The following is a 12,347-nucleotide window of genomic DNA, read 5'->3' on the forward strand; positions in this document are numbered from 1 at the left end:
ACGGTTTTCGGAAAGCGTATTCGTGTAACACACGACTAATAGAATTTCAGCATTTCGTATCCAAAGCTACTGATAACAATAGTCGTATCCACGTGGTTTTCACAGATTTCAAAAAAAGCTTTTGACACTGTGTCCTCTAAGCTCTTGGATTTGAGACTTGCTATATTGGGCATTAATAAAAACGTTCAAACGTGGATACGTAATCATTTGAATGGTGGGACCAGCTCGTTGTTTTAAATAATGTCGAATCTTCGTCCATTGCAAAAACGTCAGGCGTTCTCCTTGGGAGCGTCCTAGAAACCTTAATGTTCCTAATCTACATAAACAACATAGTTGAAAACCTTACGTAACCCACGAAATTATTTGCTGACGACTGCGTCATATACAGAGAAATCACGACTGAATCCGATACTCACATTTTGCAAAGCGACCTACATCACATAGCAGACTGGTGTAAAAACGGAAAATGAATTTAAACAATAAAAAGTGTTCCAGTGTGAGCTTCTCAAGGAAAATATCCAAATCATTTCATCAATTTAACATCCATGGCGTAATAATTAAAGCACACTTTGAATATAAGTATCTTGGTGTTCATTTTACTGAATCATTTACATGGAACAAACACACTGACATGGCCATAGCAGAAGTTAGTAGGATGTTATTTTTTATTCGAAGGAATTTCAAACGGGCGAAGCGCGAATTCAAGGAAACTTTATATTTCTTGCACGTCAGGTGTATACTTGGTTATGAATGCGTAATATGGGACCCCCCCCCCCCCCCAAAGACTATCTTATAAATAAAATAGGAAAACTTCAGAATCAAGTGGCAAGGTTTGTTTTAAATATTTATAGCCCCTACACCAGCGTTTCACAAATGAAGGCCGCTTTGGGATGGGATCTGCTACGTGTACGTCGACAGAAACTAGGGCTTAAACTGTTGCACCAGATACATTACTTTAACAAAGGAATGAATCACCATAGGTACCTCGTTCAACCCCCCTACACATCCATTCTCTGCGACAATAGCAAAAAGATATTTACCTTCAAATGCCGATATAATACTTTTTTCTACTTACTCTTTCCAAAAACATCAAGAGCAGAGAACAGCTTAAGTGACAAATAGGTTAGTATAACAAATAGTGATTTATTTTTTCTATGCTGTGAAATTCTTCTTGCATTATGCATTTTCTGTGTGTATGAAAATATATTTGTGATCCATTATTAGGTTCTGATAAATTTGACACTGTTTTTCATGTGCGTTGTTATGTATTTTGCTACAAAGTCATTTGTACGGATTCTTTTCTGTCCGCACCCCCTACGTAATGTCTATATGGCGATGTAGGTACTCTGTAAATAGATAAATAAAATAAATAAAGTCACATCTGAACAGGTTGAGCGGCATTTCCAAGGGGAACAAGACAATATTTTGTTCAGATCACTTTGTAGATGATTACTGTTTCAATCACGTGAAAGCTCGCGATGAATACAGCAATCATGTACATATAAACTCGCACGGCAAGACAAGTGCTCATTTTTTATTACAAATACCTTGCAGGCTTTGTTTGAGGCATTGAGTAAGGGGGCCATTAGAAAAAAAGTGATCTTCGTGGCGCTCTCAAAATACAACATGCGTGAATAGCATTCATGTACTGAATGACATAAGGAGCAGTTCAATACACTGTAATAAGTTAGTTCCGGCAGTAGTGGTAACAAAAAGAATCCACAACATTAGCAAAGAATAAAGATATTGTTACGTAAGGTAAGGTAACTTAAGGGGGATTTTTAATGGGCCCTGAGTCCGCGATCACAGAATGATGATGATGATGATCATTCCACAGCCATGGCTCGCACCCACTCAGGGGGATCGCCGTAGAAGCAACGTTGTCTTCCTTCTCTACCCGCGCTTCCCTTGTTTTTCCTGGTACTGACACTTGGTATCATTTTTCCTGTCTCAGACGAAGCCCTCTGGGTGAGTCATTCTTGTATCCTTCGTGTGCACGGCTTCAGGCGGGCAACATGCGTCACCTCCGTCTTGCATGAACGTCGGCCACTAGTGGTGACACGTGCAATTTCATAGTTGACCTCGCTGAGACGATGCAGTATCACGAATGGAGCGGCGTAGTGAGCCAGTAGCTTTTTGCTCAAGCCACGTCTGCGTATTGGGGTCCACACCCACACTAGATCACCGGGGGCAAGCAGGCAAGACGACGTGTCTCTTCCGCACGACACAGTTTCCGCAATTGTTAAATCGTCATGGACGACAAAAGGAAAGATAGTATCCAGCGTATGTTGAAGTGAGCGAGCGTAGAGCAGATAGAAATGGATGTAGCCTGTCGTTTCGTGTTTCACCGTGTTGAAGGCGTACGCGACGAATGGTAATACTTCATCCCAGTTTTTGTGGTTGGAGGTGACGTACATTGACAACATGTTGATGAACGTTCGGTTTGTGCGCTCGGTGAGGCCGTTAGTTTGTGGATGATACCCAGTTAAGTGTCGGAACTTAGAGGCACACAAACGAAGTAATGATTCCACAATATCAGCGGTAAATTATGGTCCACGGTCACTTATTATCACGCGAGGCGGCCTGTGTCGAAGGATTTCAATTTGTCTTTTGTTAGCCAGCTTGAGAGTTTCGAGAGATATAGATTTGTTGAAGCTTTTACTTCCTGAATGGTGCAGCCTGTAAAAATTATACTTGTGTCGTCAGCGAACATTTTAATTTCGGGTGTGTACTAAACCTCTGTAATATCATTTATATACAAAAAAAAGCACCGGGCCTAAAATAGAGCCCCTAGGAACTCCTTTTTCTATGTTTAAATATTGGGACTTTTCATTGTCTATGCTAACAAATTGATATCTCGATGATAAATAGCTTTTAAATAAGTCGGAGACTACTCCACGAATCCCATAGCGGTTTAATTCCAGCAGTAAAATTTCATGATCAACCGAATCAAATGCTTTGCGCAAATCAAGAAAGACTCCTAGCGTGTACATTTTACCTTCAATGTTTCCGATTATGCGACTTTTTACGCTATTTAGTGCCTCTTCCGTGGTCCTATTTTTGCGAAATCTATATTGATGCGGTGATAAGATATTATATTTCTGAAGATATTTCATGAGGCGCGTATTTATACATTTCTAATAAATTTTTGAGAATACAGGTAACACAGATATCGGACGATAGTTAGTTAAGTCACTGGTGTGGCCACCTTTATGGATGGGTGTAACCTTGGCCACCTTAAGTTTTTTCGGGAAGCTTCCAGTCAAAATGAATAATTTATAATATATGCCAATAAAGGGCTAAGTACAGATGCGACGACCTTAACTGGAGCTGCCTTTACGTCATCATAACCACTTGCAACGTTCGTTTTTAGTTCTTTTATATACCGGTAGACTTCATCTGGTAATACTTCGTGTAGTACGAGAGAATTCAGAGAAACGTTTGCCTTGTTTTTATTTTGCGTTGCCTCTTCATCTCTCAGCGCCACATTTACAAAGTATTGGTTGAATGCATTCGCCAATTCTGTGCCCTCTAGAATGATATCACGAGCTTTTACTTGCTTAGGTGTACAAGATGCCATTGTTCTTCCAGTTAAAGAATTTACTTGCTTCCATATTTTTGCTGATGCTGATTTTATGCGCGACAAGATGGCTTCGTAATAGTCAAGTTTAGCCTTTCTAGTGTCACTATTTAGCTTGTTACGGAATTGCTTGAGTTTGCGCAGTATTTCAACATCTCTAGAAGCAAGAAATCTGTAAAAAAGCGTATTTTTGTGTTTGCTGCGCTTTAGGAAGTCACAGTTGATCCATGGTTTCCTATTCTTAGCCTTTTGTGTCTTGATTTGTTGTATTGGAAAAGCAGTATTGTAGCGCTCTAGGAAGATAGCTATGAAAGTATAACATGCGCTATCTGGATTGCATTGCACATACACAGGTGACCAGTCTGTCTGTTCAATCAAATCAGCAAATTTAAGCACAGAATCGTCATTCATGCACCTGAACCCAGAGACATTTAGTCGTTTATTTTTATGCAACAGGCGTTCTGTAGAAATATAAATAGGTAGGTGATCACTTAGGTCAGTGCATATTGTGCCCGCAGTGTAATCGCTACTATTTAGGCTTGTTATACATACGTCCAGTGACGTGGAGCTAGTGGTAGCAATACGGGTAGAATCTAAAATGGCATTTTGAGCTCCATATGATGATACAAGGTTTTTAAAATCAAGTGCATACACGTCTTCGCTTATCATATTCTTATTTACGTCGCCCGTAATTAGAAATGTTTTTTTGATTTCATACGGTATGTAATGCTTTTTAAAAGTATAAAATATGCTTCCAACATGCAAACCTAGTTTATAAAAGCTACGGCGTCATAGCAATGTTCTATCAACTCAGTGTCGATGGAAAAACCAGCCCTGAAGCCATAATGATAATCAAGAAGTAGCTTTCGTGCCTCAAACCAAATACGATAATAATAAAATTATATTATTATTATTATTATTATTATTATTATTATTATTATTATTATTATTATTATGTTTTTAACCGTACGACAAAGAAACTTGGGGGACGCTTGAGCTTCGTCGTGCAATTCTACCTTATGGAGTAATACATTAAAGGAAATACTGAAAAAAAAAATCACCTACTACTTGGACCTGCATCGGGCATGATTCAAGAGATAAGGCAAAAAGTAGAAGAGCGTTATAGCGTAATTGGGCATTGTGCGCACGCTTTCTGAACTGCTAGCCGGCTTTGGTTCTCGGTGCATGCCTCAACCATGCCGCAAGGGAACCACGACTGTGTGTGTGACATTGGTCGTTTCAAAGTATCATCATCATCATCATCATCGTCATCATCACCCGCCCAATTAAGCCCAGCTCAGTGCAGGGCAAAGGCCTTTCCCATGATCTACCAATCAACCCGGTCTTGTGTTTTCCGTTGCCACGGTATACCGGCCAACTCTTTAGTTAATCGCATCGGCCCACGTAACTTTGTCTGCCCTTCGTACGTTTGCCTTCCCTGGGAATCCAGTCAGTGGCCCTCATCGAATGCCCATTGCTAACACAATTGTTAAGATCCCACTACGCCATAAACATAGCCCCGCCGCTGTGGTCTTGTGGCTAAGGTACTCGGCTGCTGACCCACAGGTCGCGGGTTCAAATCTCGGCTGCGGCGGTTGCATTCCCGATGGAGGCGTAAATGTTGTAGGCCCGTGTGCTCAGATTTGGGTGCACGTTAAAGAACCGCAGGTGGTCGAAATTTCCGCAGTCTTCCCCTACGGCGTCTCTTATAATCATATGGTGATATTGAGACGTTCAACCCCACATATCAATCAATCAAATCAATTACGCCATAAATATTTCTATTTGCCAATCAGTGAAGGGCCCACTACTGCGCCTACGTAGGGCAACACGCGAACCTATAGGCAGCTGTTCACTTTGTTAATGGTTGTGCTGCGGATGATGAATAAATACGTCTGAATGCTCCTCGGTGGGTGGGCCTTCAACCGACGCACACGTTGCGCAGTTCACATGTTTTGACACGTGCTGCGATTCCACGCTTCTGCCACACATTATTAGATCCGTCAAGGAGACTCCTTGCACTGCATGATATTCAGGTAATATTCTTGTTGGCCCCGCCGCGGTGGTCTAGTGGCTAAGGTACTCGGCTGCTGACCCGCAGGTCACGGGTTCAAATCCCGGCTGCGGCGGCTGCATTTCCGATGGAGGTGGAAATGTTGTAGGCCCGTGCGCTCAGACTTGGGTGCACGTTAAAGAACCCCAGGTGGTCGAAATTTCCGGAGCCCTCCACTACGGCGTCTCTCATAATCATATGCTGGTTTTGGGACGTTAAACCCCACATATAAATATTCTTGTCGTTGTTGTTTTCGGAGCGGTTTCAAAGGCATAGCATGGGACTCTGTTAGAGCACATGTTTGCCATACAGACCACCGGCGTCGATCCTCACTTGCAGCTTTCTTGGTTTCTTGGTCACACGGAGAAGAAGATTATTTTTCGCCCACAACTAAAGAGGCCGTCATCAACACCGCAATTTCCTAAAAACGAGCTATTGCGTTAAAAATATCGCCGTCGGGGCTTGTCATCATCGGAGGACGGACACACAAAGTAAAACGAAGTGCCGAGTAATTCACTGCTGTTACTTTGAATTAAGATGCATCATGAACAACTGGTACAGAGTTTTTCAGACCTAGGAAGTGTGATATAGCGTTCATTGTGGCGGCGTCACATACCATCAAGAAAATTCGAGAAGGTGAAAGAAGCTATTTGCAGTGGTCCTTATGAAAGTATACGCTCCCACATGTGATCCTGGCGATGGTGTGGGTGTAGTTAAAGAGACTTTCCCTGCGCGAGGTGTCCAGTGTTGTATCGATAAAACGAGTCAATGACGGAGTTCTTGAATCTGGTTGGTGAGAAAATGCAGCATTGGTCTGAGAGTTTAAGTGGCTGGTAACCATGCCACCGAAGGTAGTGGCCGCGAGTATTTGTGCGCCGCGTAGTTTCAAGAACATGTGCGGTTATACTTCCTCACATAGAGAAAAACTCAAAGTGACGACCTCTATGACGACCGACACTAAACGCAAATGTCCGAAGCGCTGCTTCCTTCAGTCTCGTCCATAGTATGTGTTTGCCTTTAGTACCATTATGGATTACTCGTTCGAACCAAGACGAATCGAATTTTTCAATTTGTATCTCAAAAAACGCGGGCTGTTATGCGAGCACTAGGAGCTTATCTTTCATCAAACCTGAAATTTACCTTTGCATGAGTTTTTTGTCTTTGGAGTAGTGACAAAAAACAACAAAAGGCTGCTTAATATCTTCGTGGGAGTTGCCCTATTCACATGAATTATGCTAAAGCATCGAAAACACTGAGCAGCCTTCGCACTGAAGTCGCGTGTTATTCTTGTGTAACGTCTTTTCTCGATGAGCGGTATTTGTGGACCTGGGTCCACTTGTTCTGTCTTTCAAATTACTTATGGTTATTAGTGGTGTCCTTCGAACTACTAGAAACAATATTGCGAGCATCTCTTCCACAAACTAGAGGCGCATTCGATTCCAGCATTTCATCGCCACACCACCCAGTTTACAGTAACGTTGCGTAAGCAGGAATTTTGTGAAGTGTTTCAAACCAGGTTGCAAAGTCCTTTCATAATTATAAGATAGTACTACCAAGAGAAACAAAAGCATGTACAAAAGTAGAACGGCAAAGCACAAAGAAAAAACGTTCAGCTTGTACCAAAATGTCTAGTGTCGTAAATTCAGATGACTACAACTTTCGAACAAAGAAGTAACATGGGCACTTACCAGTCAGACAGATGGGAAAACACTGTATTTCCAATCATAATTCCCGCCATGTAAATGCTTTGCGACGCTGCACGGAGCCAGACACGATCGCACACCAAATCGAACTGTTCGTGAAAAGACAAAGAATGGAAACACCAATTCGTATCAGCTTGTCTTCGACAAGTGTATCGCCACAAGGAACCTTTCCAGCACTTTTTTGCTAGATTGTACCATTGCAGGCGCGAGTTATAAAAAATCCATGAATCCAAAAGCGACGAGATAGTCTTCATCACTTCTAAACATTCATTGAAAGGCAGACAAAACATAGGAAAATGTGACCTGTTTTTCTTTGCAGGTAGGGAAATAAGTTTTTATACAAAAGCGAAAATATATCATGCGGTAGCTGCAATGAATGTGCACGACATACATTTTTTGACCATCAGAAGTATGTAAGCACGTTAGCGCACAAAATATTCAGAAGCACTAACGATATTGGAATCTACTTTAAGATCTCACCATCAATGATAAGCCGGCAATCCCTTCCTTATCTACGAAGTTATAGCCGTTTAGTATGCTTAATAAAATCAATGTAAGGCTCACACTCCTGACCACAAAAAGGATAAGCCAATTTAGGCTACAGCACCATGAGCTGTGCTTTTTTTAATGACTGTGACGTACATCTACTGCATTTTTAAAAACTTTTTCTCATGAAGCTTTAAACCTTTTTTTGTATCAGCCCTTTCGGCATACTTTGCTGTACAGCCGTGGCCACGTCTCTGTGTGAGAGCGCGAGCTTTTTCGCTCTGTGGGGTGACACCTTGCGGCAGTTTCGAGCTTTGTCGTGGTATGTCAGGAGCATGCTAGTCCTAGTAGTCAGGCTAATGTACTCAGCTGCTGGTACTCGGCTGCTCGGCTGCTGGTACTCGGCTGCTGAACCGCAGGTCGCGGGATCGAATCCCGGCTGCGGCGGCTGCTATTCCGATGGAGGCGGAAATGTTGTAGGCCCGTGTGCTCAGATTTGGGAGGACGGTAAAGAACCCCAGTTGGTCAAAATTTCCGGAGCCCTCCACTACGGCGTCTCTCATAATCATATGGTGGTTTCGGGACGTTAAATCCCACATATCAATAAATCAAATCAATCATATCGAAGAATGCGCTTTCGACGGCTTGGTCTGTCGCAGTGATCTTTCGCTGGTTTCGCTTGCTAACATCTAGGAATACCAAGCTCGCCTTTAGCAGCGCAGTTGAAGGAGTCTGTGAAGACAGCATATGATTTCTGAATGAGACAGGGTAGCTGTTTTCTAAAATGTCTGTTGGTGCGCAGAGAAAATTGGTATAGAAGCCTGTTCAAACAGGCATAATTTTGTCAACACACTGCTCTCGAAGCACCAGAGATGCTAACCAATAAATACGAGTACCGGTATGTTTTAATCAGTAGGTTTACTCAAGATGGACTTCAGAACTCGTTTCCAACTTTGCGTGCGAAAAACCCCGTTCCACGCCTCTATGAATTCAAGTGTAGCCTTCGGAGCACGACATTAGCTCAATTTCTAAAGCCGAGTACCCATAGCAGTTACTCAGACGACGAAAGCTTCTTGCTCGTGGGCTTGAATGCGAGGAAAGAACAGAGTAGAGAAGCCACTGCGACTGCTCCTTCTGACATCCTAGACTTGAGCACAGAAGGAGAGGAGTCCCTAGTCTATGTAGCAGTGTATGTCGTATCGAAAATAACAGAGACTTAACTGCGAACACTGCAAGGCTTTCCTAGTCTCTAGTGCCGCTAGCTGCAGGCTAATTCAGATGAATAACTTTTCTACGCCACACTTGTGTCGCTCACCAGCCCCGCCACAGGTGTGATCGAAGTCACAAAAGTTGCGGAGAACTTTTTTCCGTGCAAACAAAGAGGCACTGCAATACAACCAAGTGAGCTTATCCGCAGTTGAAGCGATGATACTTCCGAGTGTGTGCGTGCAAATATTTTTCTCTTCTTGCCATAGCATATTGCCAGAAGTCGTTCGTATGTTCTTGAGAGTACGAATGCAGATTTCAGAACGCTTCTCAGATCGCACTAACACAGCAGAGAGTAAGTGTGGAAGTAAAAATATTGGTATGCGTGCCGTGGTATTCGGTCTACGGTAGAATATTTGAATCTTTTCTCTTGATTATGATGAGCATGGTTGAAAGGCAGCGTGTTTCTTTAACCTAGCGCTCTCAAAGTCTATTTGGCAACAACGTTTGAACAAGCATTTTTCATTTCACTTTGTTTATGTCAATTTTTCGCCTCTGTATGTTTCTCGTGCAAAGATTCAGGAGGCACGTCAAATAAAAACGGCACTTGAGCAGTCTGAATTATTTTAATGCTGCTATGCAATCGATTGCGCATGGCCCTTACCATTTGTGCGAGTTTCTTCCGTCAGCGCTGGATATTTTCTATAAGTACGTCAACAAACTAGCAAAATAATAATCATTTGCAGCTCTCTCAATCTGCTGGAGCTGTCAGTGTTTTATGGTCCTACTAGCTGTTTTACATAACAATTCCAGGAAAAATGGCACTTGGGTAAATCATGAAGACAATAGTTTTAAAAAATAAATCGAGAAAATTTATAAATGAGGATCACAAAGTTCTAAGCGGATATTCAAACATTTGCTATTATATCTACACGCATATTTTTAAACCTATGACCACGGAACCACCGCGATATCACAACGCTAGCGCTCTTGTCACATCAACTGTCATGAAAGGAAGGAGTCGGAGAAATTCAAGAGAAAGACGCTGCTGCCGACGCCACCGACACGACCGAATTTTCTGCGAAACATAGTCTTTAAAGCTATCTAGTTTGAAAAACTCACGCTATACTGAGCTGCGCTCAAGCAATACTATTTTAGCAGGCGCTCCCACAGCCACCTTGCAACGTATACACGCTAATAAAAAAATGGTTCCAAACTACATGCTACACCGCATATATAGTCGAAAGATGATAGTCTTGCGTCTGGAGAGAGTGAACAAAACGTTTATTTGATATTCTGCGCAAGAAAATTGGTGAAGGGTATCTGGGAGGCGCAGCGTTAGAGTGCGTCGAGCGTGTAGCAGAGATAAACGAGCGCATCGAGGCACGTTAGACACGAGCGCCATCTGGCAGTCATCTTTCGAAAACGAAGGCGTGCAGCCCGCGCAGAAATATGCGCGCTAGTCTCGGTGTTGATAAAGTGTAGAACGCAAAGCGACGGGCAGGTGCCACCACCGTGACGTCGTAGCAAAGCGTTGGAAACGCCTTTTTGAGCATCGCGTTGCACTGCGAGCACAGCTCGATAAACGCTACATTTCTTAGAGTTACTTGTGTGTGCCTTTTCTAGTATACAGGCAGACATACAAAACATTGAAGTGTTGTTATGGCGCCTCAGATATGCGCAATAATTGCTTTTTATTCGACAATCGCACAACTATGAACGCTAAACCTTAAGCAATGTTGGTGGGTGCTGCGAATGGGGTTGGCCGTTTGGTGCCGTTTGAGGTATCTTGGGGCGAACAAACAGACACATGTACAGACAGACAGGCCAAACATTTTCCGCCGAAGGTCCCTAAGATTGATTGATTGATTTGTGGGGTTTAACGTCCCAAAACCACCATATGATTATGAGAGACGCCGTAGTGGAGGGCTCCGGAAATTTTGACCACCTGGGGTTCTTTAACGTGCACCCAAATCTGAAGGTCCCTAAGAAAGACCATCGTGTTTAGAAATGAAGTATTTAGGGTGTTTCTTTGCCACACAACTACCATTATTGTCTCTATCTCGCATACTTTCTTGGCGTTGCTACCGCGGTTCCGGCACTTAGCGGCCGTCAACGTTGCACGCGTTATCAGCGTGACATGGCATTCTTGATAGGAAAGTGGTGCGCCGGGTATAGTGCCGGCGCCCGCCCGGTGGCTGTTTGGGAGAGGATATAGATAAGGTTCGGACACTTGGGAGAGGAGGGTTGGACACTTTGAAGAGGAGAGTTGGACACTTTGGAGTGCAGGGTCGGACACTTTGGAGTGCAGGGTCGGACACTTTGGAGAGAATATGGAGAAGAGTGTCGCTACTTTTTCGATTAAGGGACTTTACAAACACCAGCTGGTCGGTCGCTCTACAACAGATGTGGCCACAGCTGTACATTTTTATCGCAGTTAACGTTCAATGAATCGTTATTTTTCCAGCAATTTATTATACGGAGTATAAATTCATAAACCATTATGTGATTGTGAGAGGCGCCGTAGTGGGAGGGCTGCTGAAGTTTTGACCACCTGTGCTTTTTCAACATGTAGCTAAATCTAAGTCCACAGGACTCGAGCACTTTTGCCTCCATCAAAAATGTGGCCGCCGCGGCCGGGACTCGATCTCGCTACCTGCTGGTCAACAGTCGGGAACTATGACCACTAGTTCACTGTGGCAGGTGTTATTTTCATTCATATTCTGCGGTTGCTTGTTTTAGTGCATTTGCGCATTTCATTTGTTCTACACCTTTATTGTTCGTTTGCATATTTGTGGTCGTTTCATAAGAGTGATTGTTGTTTTACATGCTTTTGAAGCTATCATGTTTGTTGCACAAAACCACCGCTGTCTCGGTGTATTTTTTATAACGGTAGTTGCAGTGTGTAGATGTGGAATGTGACCTTTTTCTTGCGATTACTTCGCGCTCTGCGTAAGAAATATTTTTTTGTAAAAACAGTGTATTGACACAGTTATCTTATACTCATATCGAATGAGTGCCGATGTTCATAGTTACCGAACGTATGCCAAAATTATTAGACTATAATATTTTCGTACATGTTTGGGGGCCGCCTATCACAACAATGTGTGGCATAAGTGTAATATTAGGCACGTTATGTACTATGTACCACATGCGCAGGATTGGAAAATATTTTGTTGATAAGGCGATCGTTCTTTGATATTCAGTTGCGGTGCTTCTGAAAAAGGTGTTAATGTTTGCAACCTATGCGGCGAATGCTAAAAGTAAATTATCGTCGATTCGTATTTTTCTGCTCTCGAATAAAAAAATAAAAAAAAAT

At 42.8% G+C, this 12,347-nt stretch overlaps 1 protein-coding gene across 11 annotated transcripts in view; it reads right to left on the reverse strand.

Moving 5' to 3' along the window:
- The window catches only part of LOC119160838 (organic cation transporter protein-like), a 156,514-nt gene that overhangs the window by 100,980 nt on the left and 43,187 nt on the right, over nucleotides 1-12,347 (reverse strand). For all 11 annotated transcript variants that reach the window (XR_012894892.1, XM_075892737.1, XM_075892736.1 and 8 more), the window contains exon 4: nucleotides 7,322-7,425. Coding sequence is in view for 10 of the 11 variants with exons in the window: in XM_075892737.1 (XP_075748852.1) it covers nucleotides 7,322-7,425 (104 nt within the window). In the remaining variant the exon portion in view is untranslated. The remainder of the gene's footprint in view (nucleotides 1-7,321; nucleotides 7,426-12,347) is intronic.

Source organism: Rhipicephalus microplus, chromosome 4, assembly GCF_043290135.1.
Source record: "Rhipicephalus microplus isolate Deutch F79 chromosome 4, USDA_Rmic, whole genome shotgun sequence".
NCBI lineage: Eukaryota > Metazoa > Arthropoda > Arachnida > Ixodida > Ixodidae > Rhipicephalus > Rhipicephalus microplus.